General features: G+C 52.0%; 1 protein-coding gene across 1 annotated transcript; it reads right to left on the reverse strand.

Moving 5' to 3' along the window:
• Positions 1 to 7,559: 7,559 nt before the first annotated feature.
• C11H11orf58 (chromosome 11 C11orf58 homolog) lies at positions 7,560 to 22,826 on the reverse strand. The gene is made up of 5 exons (XM_066583691.1): positions 22,692 to 22,826; positions 22,532 to 22,618; positions 16,957 to 17,017; positions 10,058 to 10,167; positions 7,560 to 8,213 (listed from the first exon to the last, which is right to left on the reverse strand). Exons 1-5 carry the CDS (start codon positions 22,782 to 22,784, stop codon positions 7,995 to 7,997), a joined length of 570 nt encoding a protein of 189 aa, XP_066439788.1. The 5' UTR covers positions 22,785 to 22,826; the 3' UTR covers positions 7,560 to 7,994.
• Positions 22,827 to 25,265: the final 2,439 nt, after the last annotated feature.

Here is a 25,265-nt window from a genome sequence, read left to right on the forward strand (position 1 = left end):
GAATGGAACTGAACTGCCCTAGCAGACTACCTGAGGACTGGTGTGGTGCTGTTGCTGGAGGACGGTACCCTGTGAAATAGATGAGCCTACTTGTAATCATGCTGCTGCGGTCAGCCGGTCATGTGATCCTGCGGCCATTTACAGTATAGCTGAGTCTCTGCGGCTCGGTATACGGGTACGTTAGTATTTGTGGGTCAGCCTTTCATGTATCGGTGCTGCGCATACACAATGTTCTGCCCGGTCCTAAAAGTCATCCCAGAGGCAGCGATAATTACTTTGTAAAGAGTTTCTTAAAATGAAAAGTGATAATATTCCAAGAACTAAATTTTTAAGTGATGAGAAATGAAAAAAATGCAATTGCACCATTTTTGGTGGGTTTTAACAGCATTCAGTTTGGTAAAAACGATCCACGCGCCTTGCGGTGGGGGTCGGTAGGATTACAGGGCTTCTAAATTTAGACACTAGCAAAATGTTTTCTATTATTAGAATTTTATTTTTTCTTAACCCCTTTATGACCGCTTATACGCCTTTTGACATTGGCTGGACCTTATTCCTTACAGCCGTCAAGACGGCCTCACTGTGGAATAGAGCCACGGCCTCGGGGAGGGGGGCTGGGGTGGGGTGGGAAAGTCACAGCTTCTGTGGTAGGTGGGAGTCCGGAGGGCTGCGGTTTGCAGTCTGCAGTCATCTGATTGCCGATGTGTAACAGATATCAGCGACTGAAAGGAAGTAAATTGTGGAGCACCAAGGGTGAACGATTGAGTTCTCCTCTGCGATCGGATCGCTTTGGGGGGCTGAAACAGCTTACCTGCAGCCTGCTGCTGTCTTCTTCCTTCCCAGTGTCCCGTCTCTATGCTTGTGCCTGCACCCACCGGCCAAAATGGCCGTAGCAGAGAGGGAGCTGGGAAATTTGAAATTTCTCTGTCCTCCACTACCAAAGGCAGCAGAGAGAAGCCACAGGGGGGGGGGGCGCTGCGCTCCTCCTGCAAGAGGTCGCTATGATCAGCAGGGATAGCGACTTCATGCAAAGTAAAAAAAATAAAATAAAAAATTTTCTAACGTGTAAAGTTCCATCTCCCATTCTCCCCTCCCCCACTGTGTCTCCCCTCTGACTCCTCCAGCCAAATGGCAGACGCACTGAACCTTTGCACAAACTAGCAGGGACCATTGTCATTGGTCCCTGGAGACAATCCTATCACAACCATGCATTGGATTTATTTTGAGAATGCTGCACCGGACTTGTGCTGCACCCTCCTCCCCGCTCACAGAGCGTTGTCTGGGAGGAGAGAGAATATGTTCCTGTGCTGTGCCATCCTGTGCCCAGCTATGCTGGACCGTGCCGAACCAGAGAGTGAAGGCCAGAAAAAGAAAGTTTGTTTTTCTTGAGGTGCCTCCGCGTCTCGCATCCCAGGCCGTCTCAGGATCTTTCTCATAGACCCCACGTGGGGGCGACGAGCTCCCCTCTTGTTGTTCTCTTGATAAATGTATTCATTCTTTTTCGGCCTGAAACTTATCCAGTTGTGCCCTGAAATCCAACAGGTGTCCCCCCATCACAGGCCGAGCCGTGTGTCCAGTAGATTGGGGCCACGATAGGTATATCTGAACACGGGACAAACAGGGGATCCATTATGGGGTGAAAGTCCTCATGCAGATGTACGCTGTACAGAAAAGGCCTTAAAATGACAATTGGCAAAAAAATGAAAATTGTAATTTTTTCCTTCTGCTTCGCTTAAATTCGTTCAAAAGCTGTGGGGTCAAAATACGCAGTAGACAGCGAGAGGAATTCATTAAGGGGTCTCTTTTTCAAAATGGGGTCATTTGTGGGGGTTCTCCATTGTTTTGGCCGCTCAAGGTCTCCACAAGTGGGCGATGGGGCCTGAATCACCTTTAAGCAAAATGTCTGATCTGAAAGCCTCCGGCTGCTCCTGTCGGTTTGGGCCCCGTTGTGCAGCCAGACATAAGATTAGGGCCACAATCGGTATGTCTCTGAACACAGGACAAACAGGGGGATCCATTTTTGGGTGCAAATCCTCATTTTAATGTGCAATGTAGGAAAAAAAAAACAAAAAAAAAACCACCTCTCTTTAAAATGACGTTTTTACAAATATATAAAGGTTTTTCTTTTTCTCCTCTGAATTTTTCCTGGGGAAAAAAAAAACTGCGGGGTCAAAATCCTCCTGACCCCCTCAGTGAGTACACTAAGGGGTGTAGTTTTTTAAATGGGCCATTTGTTGGAGTATCTATCATTCTGACACCTAGGAGCTTTTACAATCTTGGCTCGGTGCAGAAAAACATAATATTCCTCAAAATGTTCAAAAAAAAGGTTTTCTAATGTGCTTCCAGAATAAAGTAAACAGATGGAAATATATATCTTATCAAATCTGTACAGTAAGTTTGCGCATATTTGACATTTCAGTTGAAAATATGAAAAAACGACAATTTTTTCAAAATTTTCCCAATTTTGGCATTTTTAATAAAAATATACACGTTTTAAATCTGTCTATTTTTACCACCTAATGAAGTACAATATGTGGAGAAAAACAACATCAGAATCACTGGGATCTGCAGAACCTGTACGGAGTTATTCTAGGTTAGGCTTCTTTCACATGAGCCCATATCGGCCGGCGTTTTCACGGGCGGCCAATATGCGCTGTGATCTGATGCATTGGATTCCAATGCGTCAGATCACATGGGCATATTGGTGAGACGTAAAAACGCCCGGCCAAGCCAATATAGCGCCGGGTGTTTTTACGTCAGAGCCAAAACATAGTTCTGGAACTATATTTTGGCCGGAATACGTCCAGCTGCTGCACGGACTCCTATGGGAGCCCATGGCAGTGGCCATACATGGGAGAGAATTTAGCAGCGTGGCTGTTCCCCCACCTGTGCAGGCTTACCTGTCTTCCTCCCCTTTCGTTCTGTGCAATGGGAAGGGTGAGACCGAGGCAGAGCTAAGTGTCGGTCCGCCCCAACCTCCTCCCATTGATGCTATGGATAAGGGGTAGGACAGAGGTGGAGCTAAATGCCCCAAAGCCATCAATGGGAGGCGGTGGGGCGGACCGGTTCTGGGCTCCGCCCCCTCCCGTTGCGCAGGACGAATGAGGAAGGAGAGGAAATGGGAGACGGCCTAGTGAGGTCGGCGCATTTGCACCGGCCTCACCAGGCCATATGTATGGGCGCACAAACGTTTGAGTTGTGCGCCCTTTCACCCAATCTTTCACTTACAACGTAGCGTATATCGATATGCGCTCATGTGAAAGAAGCCTCAAAGTGACACGTCAGGTTTCCAAAATTTGGCCTGGTCATTAAAGGAGATGTCTCGAGGAAGCAGTGATTTTTTTTTTTTGCCCAGTCCCCCTAATTAAACATACATTACTAATTACCCCTGTAAATGACTTTCCTAGCTGGTTTGTACTTACCGTTCCAGCGTTTCAGCAACTTATAAAAGTTTCCCCAAGATGGCCGCCGGCTCTTTCCCCGTCGCTCGCTGCAGCCCGACGTGCGCGCGCCCGAGATGCTGCCAGCTGTGTCTCCATGGCAACCGGACGCCCCGCAGCCGCCGACCAGACGCCCCGCAGCCGCCGACCAGACGCCCCGCAGCCGCCGACCAGACGCCCCGCAGCCGCCGACCAGACGCCCCGCAGCCGCCGACCAGTCACCCACCGCCGACCAGTCACCCACCGCCAGGCAGCAGGTAACCGGCGCTAGCCCCCGGCTCCCCAGCGCTACGCTCCCGGCTCCCCAGCGCTAGACCCTCAGCCCAGGTGAAGGCCCCGGAGCCCAGGTGAAGGCCCCGGAGCCCAGCGCTAGGTTCCGGAGCCCAGCGCTGGGCTCCGGGGCCTTCACCTGTCAGTGAACATCACCCCCGACCCATCACTTACCCCCCTGGCCCAGCGCTAGTTCCCCCGGCCTAGCGACAGCCCCCCCCCCCCCCCCCCCCCCGGCCTAGCGACAGCCCCCCCATTGCATGCGACAGCCCCCCCCGGCCTAGCGACAGCCCCCCCATCGCAGCGGCAGCCCCCCCCCCCATCGCAGCGACAGCCGTATGAACCCCAAAATGGTACCTAAGAAAACACCAACTCACTCCGCCCCCGCGAGTGACCGGATATAAAGTGATGGCGTCAGAACAGCCAGGAGACGAGCGCTCCGTAAAAACAGACTTATAAGAATCTGGATGGACAGTTTGAGAAAAGGTAACAAGACAACGTTGTTACTGGGTGGTTAGCTCGGACCTTCACCAGGCCGCAGACCCCGGTAAGTGGCCCCTCACACAGACCCCTGCACCCCCATATCACCACCACAGACTAATGCTCCTCGGTGCCGGGCAGACAAGGAGGCGACACAACGGCAAGCAGTGAACTCTACAAGGCTGCCCAGACGGAGAGAGCAGGCAGCTGCCACACAACCACCCCAGGAAGTCAGCCGTCTGAGAGGCGACAACCCAAAGACACCAGAGGTTTATCCCACCACTCGATGCCCGCTGCAGGGATAATATAGTGTGCCACCCTGGGCAATCAGGCGACTGTGCCCTGGACTACGAGGACGGGAGCCGCTGTAAGGGTGCGTTCACATGTAGCCCAACATTCCACAACAAATGCTGCAGCATTTACGCATCAAAAACCTCGTCAGAATCCACATCGTTGGTGCCGAGATGGACTCAAAACCAGCGGCTGATCGGCAGCAGATTACAGCCTTGGCCGCGCTCGTCTCACCTCTCATTACTGTGCACTGCAGTACCCAGAGTGCAGCGCACATGGGCAACTACCACTGAGCGCCGCTGCTGTTCATGTGATGCCACGTCCGTATCACGTATGGCGGTGCTCAGTAGTAGTTGCCGGTGTGCACTGCACTCTGGGTATTGCAGTGCACAGTATTGAGGAGCGCAGGCTGAAATCTGCAACAGATTTTGATTCAAACTCTGCACCAACATTGTGGATCTTGACGAGGCTTTTGATGGAAAATCCACAGCATTTCCGCTGTGTGAACATAGCTTTACAGTTCGGTCATTGGGGGGGGGAATAGAGAACAAACTTCGTGAACCTGACACTACCCCTTTACTTGCCCAGGGTGAGAAATACATGGTTGCTTTCTTCCAAACACAATCCTCTGCTGGGCGGCGCAGGGGTCCTGAAGAGCTGCGAGGGGTCACGACTAATGACCACATTTCCATCTGTTTCTGGGAAAACCGAGTGACTAATTATATAGAAAAGAATGTGGAAAAAAAACTGGTGTCGGGCGCAACCCTCTGAGCTACGAGAGGATTAAAGATCCAGTATGTGAGGTGAAGGAGCTTCTATTTTATTATTACACAAGATAAGGGCTTATTCAGATGACCGTATATCGGCCGGGTATTCACGCCAGCCGATATACGGCGTCTCTCTCTGCAGGGGGGGGGAGGCTGGAAGAGCCGGGAGCAGTGTACTGAGCTCCCGCCCCCTCTCCGCCCCTCGCCACTACTTGCAATGAAAGGAGGCGGGGCAGGGGTGCGGTTAAGTTCCAGGCGTGAATACCCGGCCGATATACGGTCGTCTGAATAAGCCCTAAAAACAAGCAATTGAAAACGCGTTTCGGGGACGCACCCCTTCGTCAGTTCGGCTGGACTGGACACCGAGTGATATGTAGAAATAGATAATGGAGGTGTGATGTAATAGGCTGTCCATGCACTAATCCTGTAGTCATTCTGCTCAGCTGACAGCAATCACACGATTTTCAGTCCATCTGCTTTCATATTGGCATTTTTAACCCCTTACTGACACGGCCTGTTTTGGGCTTAAGGACGCAACGATTTTTGGCGGATTTTCCTCTCCATTTATTAAAACTTTTTTATTTTTCCGTTGCTGCAGCCGTATAATGGCTTGTTTTTTGCGTGGCGAGCTGTAGTTTTTATCGGCGCCATTTTTGGGTACATTGAATATATTGTAAAACTTTTATTATTTTTTTTATGATCGCAGGGAGAGAAAACGCATCAATTCTGCCATAGTTTTTTTTTTACAGCGTTAATCATGCAGCATAAATGACAGGATACATTTTTTCTGCGGGTCGGTACGGATACCACGCTACCAAAATTCTTACTTTTTTTAGGTTTTTTCCACTTTTCTGCAATAAAAACCCTTTTTTTTGGAAATAAAATTTTCTAATTCGCTGCATTCAAAGTCCTGTAACTTTTTTATTTTCTTATCTACGGAGCTCTATGAGGGCTTATTATTTGCGAGACGAGCTGTAGTTTTTATTGGTACCATTTTGGGGCACAAACAGCTTCTTTGATCACTTTTATTGCGTTTTTAGGGAGGCAAAATGCTAAAAATTAGCATTTTGCCTCAGTTTAGCGTTTTTTTTAAACGCTTTTGTCCATGCAGTCAAAAGCATGTGCAGCTTATTGTACGCGTCGTTACGGACGCGACAATACCAAATATGTGGGGTTTAAATTTTTTTTTTTGCTAATATGAGGAAAAGCATTAAAAAAGGGGTTTTTTTTTTTAACTTTTTTTTATTCATTCTTTCAATTTTTTTTTTTATTTTTTTTTTAACACGCACAATTTGTGTCCCCCTGGGGGACCTTGACCACAGTACTGCCCATCGCTATGATAAGGTATGGCATCGCTTATACAGCGATCATAGGCATTAGCACTACAGGCCGCCAGTGTCTGGCATCCTGTTGCCATGGTGACAGGCCGGGCTCTCGCGATAACATCGTGGGAGCCGGCTGAAGACACAGAGGGAGCGCGCTCCCTCTCTGAACTCTTTCCCTGAAGCGATCTACTTAGATCGTGGCAGGGAAGGGGTTAACAGCGGGATCTCCGATGCCCCCCCCGCTGTTGCAGCGGGAAGCTGGCTGTGACTGACAGCCGGCTCCTGCTATCCCCAGGATGCATGTTTACGCCCTGTTGCGGGAAGGGGTTCAGGTTATTTCCCCCGGATTGTCCCGTACGGAGGTTTACGCTCTTTTGGTTTTTGTCCTATATCTTTTATCACTATTGTTTCTATCATCTGTTGATCGTATTGATACATTTGTGTCATTTCATGATGTATATGAAGGCTGTTTATTCTTCCGCTTTTCCCCTTTCTTTGTTAATCGCTCCTCCACTATCTATTTGTACTCCTCACTCAGCCCCATCCAGCTGATCTGACGGCTCGGCCCCGAAACCAGTTTTCAATTGCTGGTTTTTATATTGTGAAATGATAAAAGAGAAGCTCCTCCACATCAGATATCGGACCTTTATCTTCTAGTAGCTGAGAGGGTTGCGCCCCACACCAGTATTTCCCACATTCTTCTCACTACGCCCACGCCCGCCCTGGTGGAGTGTCATCTGATTGGCAGCGCCTCCATCATTGGAAACACTCTGTACTGCAGGACTATCCACTATCCCACCGCCCCACTGGGTCTCACTCCAGCTGGGTGCCAACCTGTGGGGGGGGGGGGGGGGGATCTGTCATGGTGGCACCCCAGTAGTCACCAAGCTCTTCCAGAAAAGGTAACACGCAAACAGCATTTTTAACCCCAAGAGATGAGTCCGCCCCGTATGGCGCCCGCCGCCCCCATTCACCGCACAGACAGCCGCTGCCTTGTTGCAGGTTTATTTCAACCTCAGAAATCAAAATTCTTCAAATAAACAGAACGCAGTATAAAAATGAAATCTGCAGAGAATCGCCCCAAAACCACCAGAGCTGCCGCAGCGCCGCCCGCTGTCCAGTGCTTGTACTGAGAGTCAATTCACAGGGGCTGCAGCTTCTGGAAGTTTCCTTACAGCTGACAGACTGTATAATCCAGGCATCGCTATGGAAAGACAGCATTGACTTGTTGGGGTGGAGTGCGGGGGAGGGTGCAGCTGGGTGAAGAGCAGACCCGGACCCTCATACGATATTACACTCCCGTCTCCTGGCTCAGGACCCCCATCAGCAGAGAAGAGTAGCACCCGCAGTTCCAGAAGAGGTCACCCTTCCCTGGAGGGTCTCGCACGCAGCCCCCCGTTACACCGCTCTCCATATTAACGGGCTTAGGTCCCACTAGACTTCACAAACTGCATCTTATAGTTACACTTGGCTTTCTTCTCGGGGGCGCCATTATTGCTTTGTGCGTCATCGGCGCTCTTGTCGGTACTCTCCGCCGCAGGCTGGCTCTTGGACTCACTGGCGCTGTCACTTGGAGGCGGCCTTGCCTCTGGCTGGCGGCAGCTCTCTTGAGGAGTTGGCGGCTTTTCTTGAGAATCAGAAAGCTAAAGAGACAGAAATCATCATTTATGTTACCGAGAGACCAGAAAATGTGTAAATCGAGAAGAAGACGGGACAGACGAGAGGATGGGTGGGACTGCGGGAACCGCCCATCATAGGAGAAGCAGCGGCTGTGTACGAGGGGCGCCATCACAGGTATAACCGGCTCGGCACCGGGCGCCTCTACCGCCATTGTATCCCGGGAACATTCCCAAACATTGCACACAGCAGCCGCCGGGTCCTGCGAGGACCCCCTATGGTGACAGCGGTTGGTACCCCCTATTACACCCCAATAACCAGGGAAACACCCAGATGTAACAGCAGCATCATTTATAACACTGCGGCGTTCACCAGGAACCGCGAGGAGGATCTCCGCTGCCACCAGCACCCACCTGGGCTGAAGAAACCAACTCCACTGCAGAGCGGCCGTTCTGGGCAAAACCTTGGACAGCATAGGTTATCAATAGTTACCGGGAACGCGCCCCTCAGCATCCCGGGATGAGCCGATCGTCCGGCCCGCTGTCAGCGCGGCGGGCCGGACAGGTCATAGGTGATGGCAGTGAGGCCTGGCTGCAGCGGCTATTACACGGCACTCAGTTCTGCCCCGCGACGCTGGAGACGGACGCGGACGTGTAATAGCTGCTGCAGTTCCCGGTGGGTATAAAGCCAGCCAGGCTTCACTGCCGTCACCTATGACATGTCCGGCCCGCCGCGCTGACAGCGGGCCGGGCGATCAGCTCATCGGCGGGGTTCCCAAGGCTACCTGTGGACAGGATGTACAGTTACATCACAGGAGTTCCGGGTTTGTACAGAGCGGGATCAGGATCCGGCGGTCTGACAGCTGACCCCCCCCCCCCCCCCGCAACAGTCACTGGACGCCGTCAGCTCTGACCAATGCCCCGATCGCCCCTCAGCATGCAGTATAGTGCAATACTATGGTATTACATTACACTATATGAGTGACCAAACCATCGCAAGTTCTATGGGGGCTGAAAAAATGAATTAAAAATACTGAATCCATCTTTGTTATCGCTGCGCCCATAAAAGTCGGATCTATCGAAGCGAAGTATTATTTATCTCGCAGCATCAACGCTCTCAGGAAGAACGATACTCAACGCCAGAATCGCGCGGTTTTGGTCGCCGCGCCCCCAAGAAAAAAAAATAAAAAGCAATTAAAAAGTGGTATGTACTCAAAAAGGGTCCTAATGTTCGACTCCAGGCCGTCCGCGGGGAGTTTACACGCAGCCATGTCAGCAGAAAACAAGATCTCTATTATGACGGGAAGTTGGTTTCCATTTTACAATTGTAAATAAAAGTTATGATTTTTTGAAAGTGGAGAAAAAACCAAAAGGATTAAAAACCCGCCTCAAAGGGGTTAAAATTACAACCAGATGAATGGATACAGAACAGGTAGTTACCCCCCTCAGCCCGAGCGCTGCAGACCCTCGAATTATCTGGAAGTCAGGTGACTGCTGCCTGCCAATCAGAGGCCACAGTGTCCCCACCCTCCTGGCATCATGACGGCACGAGTTCTGATTGGCAGGCAGCGGTCATCTGACTTCCGCTGTCAGACCGGGTAATCCGCGGTGCTGCGGCGCTGGATCTGTGGGTCTGATGACGGGTAAGTATCCGTTTCACCCATTTGGCTGTAATGTTAATTGTAACGGAACCCCTTTAACCCTTTTCCTGCTGAGGCTTTAGGGACACCTTTGATTCTATTATCCTGCGGCTCGTCTGTTCTGATGAAACCGCTGCCCCGAACCTCCCGTCGCTGCAAAGTGTAAGAAGGTATCTGCAGGGTGACGGACATCTGCAGTCCAGTAATCCTAGTGCTTAGTATGGCGCTTACCTCACTGAAGCCGAGGCCGCAGTGCCGCCGGTTCCTCCCCGACATGGAGCTGTCCACCCCCTGCTGGTACTGATGCTCCAGTTCATCGTTCATCTTGCGATCCTCATCGCCTGCAGAAGCACAAGATCCCGGTAATCAAGTAATGCAGACAGATCTACTGCTCTCCAGACGCAGTGCTAACGGGGCGCTCCTAATGACGGAGAGGACGACACCATCAGCAGCACATAGGGGGCGCTCCTAATGACGGAGAGGACGACACCATCAGCAGCACATAGGGGGCGCTCCTAATGACGGAGAGGACGACACCATCAGCAGCACATAGGGGGCGCTCCTAATGACAGAGAGGACGACACCATCAGCAGCACATAGGGGGCGCTCCTAATGACGGAGAGGACGACACCATCAGCAGCACATAGGGGGGCGCTCCTAATGACGGAGAGGACGACACCATCAGCAGCACATAGGGGGCGCTCCTAATGACGGAGAGGACGACACCATCAGCAGCACATAGGGGGCGCTCCTAATGACGGAGAGGACCATACCACCAATAGCACATAGGGGGCGCTCCTAATGTCAGAGAGGACCATACCATCAGTAGCACATAGTGGGTGCTCAGAGGGTGGTTTACACGCAGCCGGTTTGCACAAATGCCAGTTTGAGAGTGGAAGAGGATGCCCCGTTCCCGGGTCAGGGGGCCGAGCTCCAGAATTAAAGGGGTTGTACCGCAAGTGACTTATCAGCTGTTCACAAGACCGTGAGAAGTGATGGTGGGGGACTCCCCATTGAGACACCGCCACTGAGAACAGGGGTCCTGTATCCCCCCCTCACTGCGAGGAGACGTATGCATACAACCGGCCCACAGTGATGAGCATGTGAGATGCAAGACCCCCAGTCTCAATGGGACCCCCACTGATCAGACCCATTACATAGTCCTATGGATTGGCAATAAGCCAAATGTCTACTCCCACAGGCCCATAAACGACGTAAGGTATTAATTCACGTCCTGTCAGCTATAGACAGTATAGAGGCGCTGTATATATTAACCCCTTATGCCCAACGGGACATACAGTTACATCACGGAGGTTCGAGTGTGAATGGCGCCGATCCTGCTGCATGTAATACACAATGGTACCAAGAGAAACTACAGGACGAGTAAAAAATGTTCCCGCGCACAACTAGGCCCACGGAAATATTAACCCGTTATGGCGGCCAGAAAATTTCATTTTTTTCCAAAGATATATATTTGTAGTAAAAAGGAAAAAAACAACAAAAAAAACACAACTTTACGAAGTTGGTTTCGTCGGAAGCGTTCCGACCCACAGAATAATGTTGGGCCATTTTTTCTGCGGTGTGCTCAACATAAAAGCAAGGCGACCGCAAGATGGCAGAATTTTGGTTTTAAACGTTTCTCAGTAGAATTCATCCTGCAGTAAATGAGCCGCCAGGAAAGAGGCAGGAAGAGGAAAGAGGCAGGAAGAGGAAAGAGGCAGGAAGAGGAAAGAGGCAGGAAGAGGAAAGAGGCAGGAAGAGGAAAGAGGCAGGAAGAGGAAAGAGGCAGGAAGAGGAAAGGGGGGGGGGGGGTGTTATTAAGTGGTTGATGGCACTCCGCTACACAGATGTGTTACATTGAGAGGTAGAATAGCGCATCAATGTGGGATGATACACATGACTGGCTACAAGGCTTGAGGGATACAATGTATTTCTAAGGAACACACCTAATAAAAGGGGAGGAGGTGTTGTGTTGTATGTTAGGAGAACATTCATCTCCACAGAGATTCAAGCTTCAGAGCTGGGAGTTCTGTAGGAACTGTTTGGGTAAGAAGACAAGGAGAGAACAACAGAAAGGACACCATTGTAGGCATTTACTATAGGCCGCCTGGACAAGCAGAAGATATGGAGGAACTCCATCTACATCAGATGGTCAAACTCTCAAAGAAGCCCAACATGGTGACCATGGGAGATTTTACCCATCCAGACATTTGTTGGGAATCTCTCAGGTAAAAGTAATGGATCCAACAGATTCTTATCCGCTCTTGGTGACAACTTTATCTTCCAGAAGGGAGAAGAGGAAACAAGGAGATCTGCTATCTTGGGCCTAATTCTTACCAACGGGGAGGGAATGGTTGAGGTCGTAAGGGTGGCTGGGACCTTAGGAGACAGCGATCATGATATCCTTGGATGTTGGATAACAAGAGGAGGAAGACCTGAGAAGACTCAGACCTCAGGGTTGGATTTCAGAAAGGCAGATTTTACTGAACTCAGAAAGAGGAAGAATCCAATGGCTGGATGTTCTTAAGGACAGAAATGTCCAAGAAGGTTGGGAAATATTGTGAAAGGAGATTCTCAAAGCACAATCGTTACCAATCCCTAAAAGAAGGGAGAATGGGAAGCATTTAAAGAGACCCGGATGGATGAACACAGAACTTGTACACATGTTAGAGGAAGAAAAATATGTTTATCAGATGGAGAGCAGGGGAACATATCTAAAGAAGAATATAATGGGGTCTGCAGAAACTGTAGGGCAAGGGTCAGAGAAGCTAACGCTGATAATGAATTGGGGCTTGTGAGAGAGGCCAAAAGCAATAAAAAAGGATTTGGGGGTCAAAAGCAAAAGAAAAGTCACAGATGCTATCGGATGCTTACAGGATGAAAATGGTGAATTGGTTAAGAATGATGTGGAGAAGGACGAACTTTTAAATTCCTATTTTGTATCTGTTTTCTCTCAGAAAGTAGATGTAACATCAGCCGATCTTCCCTCTGCTATTGGGGGAATAAAAGAATGCAGGCTATCTATAAGCAGAGAGATGGTGAGGGAACACTTAGCTAACTTACATGAACTCAAGTCTCAAGGTCCAGATGAATTACATCCTAGGATACTAAAGGAAGCAGTGGAGGTAATTGCTGAACCACTCACCATAATCAGTGAACATTCCTGGAGAACAGAAGTCCAAGAAGGTTGAAAAAGGGCAAATGTTGTCCCTATCTTCAAGAAAGGGAAGAAGGTGGATCCAGAAAACTACAGGCCTGTGAGCCTGACTTCTATACCAGGAAAGATCCTTGAACAAATTATTAAACAGCATGTATGCAAGTACTTGGATGAGAATGGAGTAACTAACCAGAGCCAGCATGGGTTTGTAACAAACAAGTCATGTCAGACAAATCTAATTTCCTTCTATGACAGAATTACTGACTGGGTTGGTCAGGAAAATGCGGTGGATATAGTATATCTTGACTTTAGGAAAGCATTTGACAAAGTATCTCATACCAGACTTATTGAAAAAGTGACCAAATCTGGTATTGACAAGGCAACTGTTAGGTGGATTCACAACTGGCTGAGTGATCGTACTCAAAGAGGGGTCATAAATGGCTGCACATCCAAGTGGAAGAATGTATCAAGTGGGAACCACAAGGCTCTGTCCTAGGCCCAGTGTGGGTCAACATTTTTGTAAATGATCTGGAGGAGGGAATTGTGGGAAACTGATCAAATGTGCTGATGACACAAAGCTAGGAGGGATAGCTAACACTAGGGAAGAGAGAGAGAGAGGATTCAAAAAGATCTAGAAAAGCTTGCACAGTGGTCGGCGACTAACAGAATGGTATTTAACAAGGAGAAATGCAAAGTCCTACATCTGGGCAAGAAAAATAAAAAGCACATACAGAATGGGAGGAATTGGGCTAAGCAGCACATGTGAAAAAGACTTGGGTATACTAATAGATCATAGACTGAACATGAGTCAACAATGTGATGCAGCAGCCAAAAAGGCAAACACAATCCTGGGATATATTAAGAGAAGCATAGAGTCTGGATCACGTGAGGTCATTATCCCCCTCTACTCTTCCTTAGTCAGACCTCATCTGGAATACTGGGTCCAGTTCTGGGCACCCCACTTTATACAAGACATAGACAAACTGGAGCAAGTTCAGAGAAGAGTTACCAAGATGGTGAGCGGTCTGCAAATCATGTCCTATGAGGAACGGTTACTGGGAATGTTTAGCAGAAGAGAAGGCTGAGAGGAGACTTAATAGCTGTCTACAAATATCTGAAGGGCCGTCACAGTGCAGAGGGATCAGCCCTATTCTCATCTGTACAAGGAAAGACTAGAAGCAATGGGATGAAACTGAAAGGGAGGAGACACAGATTAGATATTAGACAGTGAGGGGATCAATGAGTGGAACAGGTTGCCACGGGAGGTGGGGAGTTCTCCTTCAATGGAAGTCTTCAGAGGCTGAACAAATATCTGTCTGGGATGATTTAGTGATCCTGCACTGAGCAGGGGGTTGGACCCGATGACTCCGGAGGTCCCGATGACCCAGGAGGTCCCTTCCAACTCTACCATTCTGTGATTCTATGATCATAAACGTATCCATCGGTATGACACAAAGCACAACGCGCGGCGTCTCCACAATCCTAACGATCCGTATGATAAGAGGGAACAAGCAACTTTTTGCCCCTTAAGCCTGGGGTCACACGGGACAAATTGCCAGCAGAATTCTCACGGAATGACCGCCCCAAAATTCCACGAGAATTCTGCTGGAAAAGCGCAGCTTCAAAACACACAGCATTTTGCCGCGGTTTGCCGTCGTCATTCCGCCAATTTTTGTTATGGATTGTAAAGGTGACCCATCAGGTACAGAGGGCAGCAGGAGGTAGGTGCTCACCAGTCCTAACAGCCCGGCACTTTCAGGGCGAGGTCTCGTTGATTTGGAGCACTTAAAGAGAAGGCACTGTCCGCCGCAAGAGGCGCTCCAATTCATGTGGTGACACTCGTCCCGCCGCCGGCTGCGATGGACACTTGCCGGTATGCAGCATGTTAGAGAAGTGTCTGTCACTGAGGGCGGGCTAGCGGCGCCCCATGAATGTTGGGGACTCGTTTCTTGCCACCCTCAGCGAGGACATGGACCGTTCTCTTTAACCCCTCAAGGACACAACCAGATTTGGTACTTAAAGATGTGGCCATTTTTGGAGATTTTTTCATCCTAGCTTTTCGGAAGCCATAGCTTATTTCCCCGTAATAGAGGAGACCAAGAGCCCAGCGGCCCCCATAATACTAACATGGAAGAACAACCAGGACTCTTCCTAGAGTCACCGACCACCAGAAGAGTCTTGTAAGAGAGGTGACCAAGAGCCCAGGGGCCCCCATAATACTTACATGGAAGAACAACAACCCGGACTCTTCCTAGAGCCACCGACCCCCAAACTAAGGGGGAGAAGAGTCTTGTAGGAGAGATGACCAAGAGCCCAGCGGCCCCCATAATACTAACATGGAAGAACAACCAGGACTCTTCCTAGAGCCGCCGACCCCCAAACTAAGGGGGAGAAGGGTCTTGTAAGAGAGGAGACCAAGAGCCCAGCGGCCCCCATAATACTAACCTGGAAGAACAACCAGGACTCTTCTTAGAGCCACCGACCCTCAAACTAAGGGGTAGAAGGGTCTTGTAGGAGAGGAGACCAAGAGCCCAACGGCCCCCATAATACTTACATGGAAGAAGAACCAGGACTCCTCCTAGAGCCACTGACCCCCAAACTAAGGGGAGAAGAGTCTTGTAGGAGAGGAGACCAAGAGCCCAGGGGCCCCCATAATACTTACATGGAAGGACAACCAGGACTCTTCCTAGAGCCACTGACCCCCAAACTAAGGGGAGAAGAGTCTTGTAGGAGAGGAGACCAAGAGCCCAGGGGCCCCCATAATACTTACATGGAAGGACAACCAGGACTAGAGATGAGCGAGTATACTCGCTAAGGCACATAACTCAAGCGAGTAGTGCCTTAGCCGAGTATCTCCCCGCTCGTCTCTAAAGATTCGGGGGCCGGCGCCGGTGACAGGTGAGTTGCGGCGGGGAGGAGAGAGATCTCCCCTCCGTTCCTCCCCGCTCTCCCCCGCCACTCCCCGAATCATTAGAGACGAGCAGGGATATACTCGGCTAAGGCACTACTCGCTCATCTCTAACCAGGACTCTTCTGAAGCCGCCGACCCACCAAACTCAGGGGAGAAGGGTCTTGTAAGAGAGGAGACCAAGAGCCCAGTGGCCCCCATAATACCTACATGGAAGAGGAACAACCAGGACTCTTCTGAAGCCGCCGACCCCCAAACTAAGGGGGAGAAGGGTCTTGTAAGAGAGGTGACCAAGAACACAACAGTCACTCTGGCTGAGATCCATAGATCCTGTGTTCAGATGGGAGAAATTTCCAGAAGGTCGACCATCCCTGCATCCTCCACCAATCTGGGCTTTATGGCAGCAGGGCCCGAAAAAAGCCTTCACAGTAAGATACATTAAAGCCCCCTGAAGTTGCCAAAAAGACCCTCGGACTGCAAGAAAGATTCTCGGCTCTGATGGCACCAAGATGGAAGCCTTTTCTCTGTAGAAACCAGGCGCCGTTCATCACCTGTACAACACCATTCCTACAGTGACACCTGGTGGTGGAGCATCATGCTGGGGAAGGGGAGACCGGTCAGGGTGGATGGAAAGCTGAATAGAACAGAGTACAGAGATGACAACCTGATCCAGAGCACAAGGGACCTCAGACCGGGCAGAAGGGTCACCTTCCAACAAGACAATGACCCTAAGACCCCAGCCAAAACCACACAGGAAGGGGGACAACTCTGTGAATGTCCTTGAGGGGCCGGCCAGAGCCCAGAACCCAATGGGACGTCTCTGAAAAGACCTGACAATGGCTGTCCACAGACGGCCCCCATCCAACCTGACAGAGGGCAGAAAAGCCACAACATGTAAGACAGTGAGAGGATCTGAAGACTTTCTTAAGCCTTTGTTTGTCCTCCCTCATTAGGGAGCCTACTACATGCAGGATGGAACCCTCCAGTAATTAAGGGGTTAAATGGATTATCCTACAGCCGGTGTGTCGGTCCTCATCCCCCCATAAATCACATCAATCGTCTTACCTGACCTGAAGTGAGATGTGGATTTGTGGTCTCCGATGACGAGACGCCCCGTGTGTTCTCTCTGAAAATGAAAAGCAACTTAGAAGCGGATTCCACGGAGTAAAAGTTTTTATCACCTCCTAGATGGGGGCGGGCGGGGGATGAAACTAACGGGGAAGGTGACAACTTACAGAAGCCACTGGAACGAAGAAGACCCCAAATCTACAGGACCCCATCACTCCTGACGTTCCACATTATATGACTGGGCCAACTTCTCTTTAACCCTTTCACTGACAAGGATCTATGCAATACGCCACGATGCCATGACTGCTGTGATCAGAATATGGAGCTCAGATCTCAGCGTCATGTTGAAGCCCAAAATTCAAGCTTTTGGTTACCCTCTGAAGGCGGCATCCCCACCCGACAATATATGGGGTTGAAGACTGAAATTTGTCACAATAGCCAAAGGGTTAATGCGAGCGCTGTGAAACTATTCTGCTACACTTGTCATTCAAGGATTAACACAACAGTCTTACAGCTGCCGAGGCCGGTGCCATTCCTGCTAGTGGGAGAGTTTGACCATTCCCTGCAGACCATACTGAGTCATTGTGTCCTCTGATCACTACAATATAATGTATTCATTCGTATTACTTTTGTAGGATGTTACTTTTTACAGTAAGATGGTGTAACGTCGGGCGTTGTCCACATGCGAGGGCGCAAAGCGATAGAAAAGTTTATTCTCCCATCACATACAAAAATGGTGACGTTTTGGGTGTTGTCCACTTATGATTGACCCTTATAGACCTTGTTCCACGTTTTGCAATAAAACCCCTTGTGAGTGGTCCGCTTATTTTAGAAGGGCTCTGAAACACTTGATTGCTCCATGTTGTGTTGTTCTCTGGTGCATCGTTAAGACAAATCGAGCCTACCTGGTTGATGGGGCTTCGATACCTTTGAGTTTCACCTGAATTAAGGGATTACTCCAACATTTTTGGTGGAGGATGCGGGCAGGTGGAATGTTCTAAGCACCGTCAAGGTCTCTGGACGGCAGACACCAGGCAAACATAAGTCCACACGGTGAAGTAAGACCATTGTTTCTTAGACGGTAATTTAACATGGGATGAAGTGGCTGTTATGATCCTGGGTGCATTATAGACATGAATCTCTGTTGTTCTGTGGTCAAGAGAGAGATTTTGAATAACCTGCAGCGAATGAATGTAACACATTGTGAGATTGATCCGTGTTGGATAGATGTCCATTATGTTGAAGGATTAAAGGCCCATTTAGACAACGATTATAACTCAAAAGCAGTCTTTTGAGTGAAAATCATTGTGTCTAAATGTGCCCATCTTTCAGTTTTCAGTTCTGCTTGAAATCCATTGTACAGCAAAACAGCTGATACGCAGGACCACACGCTGTGTTCTGCCCACAGAGAGCTGATTACAATGGATTACTTTTGCTCTGATCTGCTGGCGGGGCTGATAGCTGAGACAATGTTATCAGGAAACAGTGTGAGCTCCTGGCGGCTCACACGCTGCAACTTGGTACTAATAGGCATTAGTGCGAAGTAGAAGTTTATGCAAAATGGTCACTCAAAAGCCATCTTTTGAGCGATCATCTCTGCAGTGTAAACGCACCCTCAATCCGATACTGGTATTACTTGTGTGGCTTTGTTAGAGAGTTGTTGTAGATCAGATAAAGGGCTACCAGACCACCAGATTGTTGTAGTTGGAGTCTAACTAACCGGTTAAGACTTTTGGAAGTGTCCGTTACTCATTTCACATTGCAGAAGGATTCTGGATTAATGGACCCCTCTGGAAGGCAGCGGTTCAGGACAGATCTGAGGCCAAGATGATGACAGCTAGTGACTTGCTGACGAGTCTGCCCTTACAGAAGGGCACCCCCATCTTGTTCATTCTCACACACAATATTACTGCTGTGCGTTACCGCAGGGCGCAGCCAACAGTTTTGCAAAATTGGGTACCAAAACACCCCAGGGCTTCAGTATGTTGAGGATTTGCTCCAGTGTTGCGGTTTTGTTGCAGTGTTTACAAGAGTCTATCGGTCTGTTGCAATTTGTTGCTGAAAATGGTTGCAAGGCATCTAAGTCCAAACTAGGGCAGAGAACCCACATTGGTGTTTCTGGGTTACTGCATTGCACAAGGCACTAGACGTCACTACTGACAGTACAGGTCGTTCAGGCTGTCCCTCTTCCCAGAAACCCCTGGGAGCTGCGTACCTTTCTGGCCTCCAGCCTTTTACAACCTCTCCAGGACTGACTGGCACTTCCAAAATTTGAATTGTGCTGAAGCCCAGCAATGCTTTAGGGACCTGATCTATGTTGCCTCGGCACCGGCTGCTGGACTTCCCAATAATGCTGTGCCCTTTACCTTACTCTCTCATGACCTGCAGGACATGCACAAGGTGTACTTAGCCAGATGCATGGTGGGAAGAGTAGACCAGCAACTCCTCAGTCAGCCAACTTGGATTCTGTGATCCTCCCATTGCAGTGTTTTTTGGAGATGGACCCAGATACCATGTATGCAGCGGTAACCAACGAGGCGATTGTACAGAAACCACTCCTTCCTGGGAAGTCTGCTCAGTGGCCCAGCTAACTGAAGCGCGTCGCCCGGCTGAAGGGAAGACAACATCTACACCGATTCGAGGTGCGCTCCTGGAATCACATGCAGTTATGCATCCTTTTGGTGCAGTAGATATTGTGTTGGGACATCAGGTAAACCAATCCGGAAGGCAGAAGTATCTGTTGTACAAGGCTTTAGGTCTTCCCAAACAGGCGGTCGTCTCCTTGGTGTGAGCCTGGACCTTGATGACAACTCATGAAGCCCTAGGGAACCGGAGAGCAGCGGCCCGACTCCCCTGAATGAGGGCACCGCTGTAAACCTGGTTGCTCCTGAACCGGCCGTGGAGATCTCACGGGCGTCCGTTTTGCAGGGACAGGTCTTAAAGTGGAAAAAAAAGAGGAGCGGCACAAAAAGGGTGCAGATAGGAGGGGAGTCTGCAGGATTGGTAGTCACCGGTGCCTCGCCCACTCTATGATGCCACATTTGAGCTACTGACCAACTCACCAGAGCAGGTAATGTGTGGCCACTTCTGTTGGATTGCCCCAGGGTACAACAGTGCTGCCACCAGGTTTCTGCAGAGATGCATGACTTGCACCCAACAACCCAAGCAAAGTAGCCAGAAGTAGCTCCTCGCTGTTACTCCAAGGCCAGACCACCCGCCACAGCGACTGCAGACCGGCTACAACTGCCTAAGGTAGGTGTGTGGGACTGTGTGCCAGTTTGCATAGACCTCTTCTCAGGTTGGCCGGAGGTGTGGCCTGTGAAAAACGCAACAGCTAAGAGATTGCTTAACGAACTAATTTGTAAATATGGAGTACCAGAAGTCACAGAAAGCGATGGACGGAGATTCTACTGACCGGATACTTCAGAAGAGCCTACAGGGGCTGGGAGTCACCCACAGAGTAGTGGTGGGGCAAGATGGAGATCAGAGGAGGGGCGGGGCGAGCGCTACGGCGGCCGGAGATCAGAGGAGGGGCGGGGCGAGCCCTACGGCGGCCGCAGATCAGAGGAGGGGCGGGGCGAGCGCTACGGCGGCCGCAGATCAGAGGAGGGGCGGGGCGAGCGCTACGGCGGCCGCAGATCAGAGGAGGGGCGGGGCGAGCGCTACGGCGGCCGGAGATCAGAGGAGGGGCGGGGCGAGCCCTACGGCGGCCGCAGATCAGAGGAGGGGCGGGGCGAGCGCTACGGCGGCCGCAGATCAGAGGAGGGGCGGGGCGAGCGCTACGGCGGCCGCAGATCAGAGGAGGGGCGGGGCGAGCGCTACGGCGGCCGCAGATCAGAGGAGGGGAGGGGCGAGCGCTACGGCGGCCGCAGATCAGAGGAGGGGAGGGGCGAGCGCTACGGCGGCCGGAGATCAGAGGAGGGGCGAGCGCTACGGCGGCCGGAGATCAGAGGAGGGGAGGGGCGAACGCTACGGCGGCCGGAGATCAGAGGAGGGGAGGGGCGAACGCTACGGCGGCCGGAGATCAGAGGAGGGGAGGGGCGAACGCTACGGCGGCCGGAGATCAGAGGAGGGGAGGGGCGAACGCTACGGCGGCCGGAGATCAGAGGAGGGGAGGGGCGAACGCTACGGCGGCGGGAGATCAGAGGAGGGGCGGGGCGAGCGCTACGGCGGCCGCAGATCAGAGGAGGGGAGGGGCGAGCGCTACGGCGGCCGGAGATCAGAGGAGGGGAGGGGCGAACGCTACGGCGGCCGGAGATCAGAGGAGGGGAGGGGCGAGCGCTACGGCGGCCGGAGATCAGAGGAGGGGAGGGGCGAGCGCTACGGCGGCCGGAGATCAGAGGAGGGGAGGGGCGAGCGCTACGGCGGCCGGAGATCAGAGGAGGGGAGGGGCGAGCGCTACGGCGGCCGGAGATCAGAGGAGGGGAGGGGCGAGCGCTACGGCGGCCGGAGATCAGAGGAGGGGAGGGGCGAGCGCTACGGCGGCCGGAGATCAGAGGAGGGGAGGGGCGAGCGCTACGGCGGCCGGAGATCAGAGGAGGGGAGGGGCGAGCGCTACGGCGGCCGGAGATCAGAGGAGGGGAGGGGCGAGCGCTACGGCGGCCGGAGATCAGAGGAGGGGAGGGGCGAGCGCTACGGCGGCCGGAGATCAGAGGAGGGGAGGGGCGAGCGCTACGGCGGCCGGAGATCAGAGGAGGGGAGGGGCGAGCGCTACGGCGGCCGGAGATCAGAGGAGGGGCGAGCGCTACGGCGGCCGGAGATCAGAGGAGGGGCGAGCGCTACGGCGGCCGGAGATCAGAGGAGGGGCGAGCGCTACGGCGGCCGGAGATCAGAGGAGGGGCGAGCGCTACGGCGGCCGGAGATCAGAGGAGGGGAGGGGCGAACGCTACGGCGGCCGGAGATCAGAGGAGGGGCGAGCGCTACGGCGGCCGGAGATCAGAGGAGGGGCGAGCGCTACGGCGGCCGGAGATCAGAGGAGGGGCGAGCGCTACGGCGGCCGGAGATCAGAGGAGGGGCGAGCGCTACGGCGGCCGGAGATCAGAGGAGGGGAGGGGCGAGCGCTAAAAGCGGCCGGAGATCAGAGGAGGGGCGGGGCGAGCGCTACGGCGGCCGGAGATCAGAGGAGGGGAGGGGCGAGCGCTACGGCGGCCGGAGATCAGAGGAGGGGAGGGGCGAGCGCTACGGCGGCCGGAGATCGGAGGAGGGGAGGGGCGAACGCTACGGCGGCCGGAGATCAGAGGAGGGGCGGGGCGAACGCTACGGCGGCCGGAGATCAGAGGAGGGGAGGGGCGAGCGCTACGGCGGCCGGAGATCAGAGGAGGGGAGGGGCGAACGCTACGGCGGCCGGAGATCAGAGGAGGGGAGGGGCGAGCGCTACGGCGGCCGGAGATCAGAGGAGGGGCGGGGCGAGCGCTACGGCGGCCGGAGATCAGAGGAGGGGAGGGACGAACGCTACGGCGGCCGGAGATCAGGCCAGGATCTCACCAGAGGAAGTGCGGCGCCCCCCACTGGGCAGAGATCAGCGCCGTCACGTGCACACCTCCTCCCCCGCGGATGCAGCGCCCCCACTCACCTTCCCCGCCCCCATCAGTCGCAGGAACTTCTGCTTCCGCTCCTCGTTGCCGAGATCCGCGCCTTCCCAGCTGCCGCCGCCGTCCGCCTACAGGGGAGAAGACACAGATGAGCGCTGGACATACACAGCAGACAGCGCCCCCCAGCGGCTCCGCGGTCACCTCGCTCTCCGGGCTCCGGCCGCCTCTCTTGTGACCCCGCCGCGGCTCCTCGTCCTCCGTCTGTCGGCTCATCACTCCTGCTCTCCGCTCCATCCGCTCCGCGCACAGGATGTCGGGACTGCAGTGATCACGTGCTTCCTGTCAGCGCTGAGACTACATTTCCCGTCATCCTTCCATGCGCGCATGCGCAGCCAACACACAGCGGTTACCTAAGTGACTTGCAGGCGCCACTTATCTCATCCAGCGTTCTAGACCCCTAGATGCATCTGATCCAATCAGTGTCACATCCCACCAGCACAGCGGGGGCCACAAGAGCTTACAGTCTATGAGGAGGGAATAGGGGGGCCACAAGAGCTTACAGTCTATGAGGAGGGAATAGGGGGACACAAGAGCTTACAGTCTATGAGGAGGGAATAGGGGGGGCACAAGAGCTTACAGTCTATGAGGAGGGAATAGGGGGGGCACAAGAGCTTACAGTCTATGAGGAGGAAATAGGGGAACACAAGAGCTTACAGTCTATGAGGAGGGAATAGGGGGACACAAGAGCTTACAGTCTATGAGGAGGGAATAGGGGGGGCACAAGAGCTTACAGTCTATAAGGAGGAAATAGGGGAACACAAGAGCTTACAGTCTATGAGGAGGGAATAGGGGGACACAAGAGCTTACAGTCTATGAGGAGGGAATAGGGGGGACACAAGAGCTTACAGTCTATGAGGAGGGAATAGGGGGGACACAAGAGCTTACAGTCTATGAGGAGGGAATAGGGGGGACACAAGAGCTTACAGTCTATGAGGAGGGAATAGGGGGGACACAAGAGCTTACAGTCTATGAGGAGGGAATAGGGGGGACACAAGAGCTTACAGTCTATGAGGAAATAGGGGGACAGAAGAGCTTACAGTCTATGAGGAGGAAATAGGGGGACACAAGAGCTTACAGTCTATGAGGAGGAAATAGGGGGACACAAGAGCTTACAGTCTATGAGGAAATGGGGGGGACAGAAGAGCTTACAGTCTATGAGGAGGAAATAGGGGGACACAAGAGCTTACAGTCTATGAGGAGGAAATAGGGGGACACAAGAGCTTACAGTCTATGAGGAAATAGGGGGGACACAAGAGCTTACAGTCTATGAGGAGGGAATAGGGGGGACACAAGAGCTTACAGTCTATGAGGAGGGAATAGGGGGGACACAAGAGCTTACAGTCTATGAGGAGGGAATAGGGGGGACACAAGAGCTTACAGTCTATGAGGAGGGAATAGGGGGGACACAAGAGCTTACAGTCTATGAGGAAATAGGGGGACAGAAGAGCTTACAGTCTATGAGGAGGAAATAGGGGGACACAAGAGCTTACAGTCTATGAGGAGGAAATAGGGGGACACAAGAGCTTACAGTCTATGAGGAAATAGGGGGACACAAGAGCTTACAGTCTATGAGGAGGAAATAGGGGGAACATAAGAGCTTACAGTCTATGAGGAGGGAATAGGGGGACACAAGAGCTTACAGTCTATGGGGAAATAGGGGGGCACAAGAGCTTACAGTCTATGAGGAGGAAATAGGGGGACACAAGAGCTTACAGTCTATGAGGAGGAAATAGGGGGACACAAGAGCTTACAGTCTATGAGGAGGAAATAGGGGGACACAAGAGCTTACAGTCTATGAGGAAATAGGGGGACACAAGAGCTTACAGTCTATAAGGAAATAGGGGGACACAAGAGCTTACAGTCTATGAGGAGGAAATAGGGGACACAAGAGCTTACAGTCTATGAGGAGGGAATAGGGGGACACAAGAGCTTACAGTCTATGGGGAAATAGGGGGGCACAAGAGCTTACAGTCTATGAGGAGGGAATAGGGGGGGACACAAGAGCTTACAGTCTATGGGGAGGGAATAGGGGGACACAAGAGCTTACAGTCTATGAGGAGGGAATAAGGGAACACAAGAGCTTACAGTCTATGAGGAAATAGGGGGGACACAAGAGCTTACAGTCTATGGGGAGGGAATAGGAGGGACACAAGAGCTTACAGTCTATGAGGAGGGAATAGGGGGACACAAGAGCTTACAGTCTATGGGGAGGGAATAGGGGGGACACAAGAGCTTACAGTCTATGGAGAGGGAATAGGGGGACACAAGAGCTTACAGTCTATGAGGAGGGAATAGGGGGGGGCACAAGAGCTTACAGTCTATAAGAGGGAAATAGGGGGACACAAGAGCTTACAGTCTATGAGGAGGGAATAGGGGGGGGGCACAAGAGCTTACAGTCTATAAGAGGGAAATAGGGGGACACAAGAGCTTACAGTCCATGAGGAGGGAATAGGGGGGGACACAAGAGCTTACAGTCTATGAGGAGGAAATAGGGGGACACAAGAGCTTACAGTCTATGGGGAAATAGGGGGACACAAGAGCTTACAGTCTATGAGGAGGAAATAGGGGGACACAAGAGCTTACAGTCTGTGAGGAGGGAATAGGGGGACACAAGAGCTTACAGTCTATGGGGAGGAAATAGGGGGGACACAAGAGCTTACAGTCTATGGGGAATAGGGGGGCACAAGAGCTTACAGTCTATGGGGAGGAAATAGG

Source organism: Eleutherodactylus coqui, chromosome 11 (assembly GCF_035609145.1).
Source record: "Eleutherodactylus coqui strain aEleCoq1 chromosome 11, aEleCoq1.hap1, whole genome shotgun sequence".
NCBI classification, from domain to species: Eukaryota; Metazoa; Chordata; class Amphibia; order Anura; family Eleutherodactylidae; genus Eleutherodactylus; species Eleutherodactylus coqui.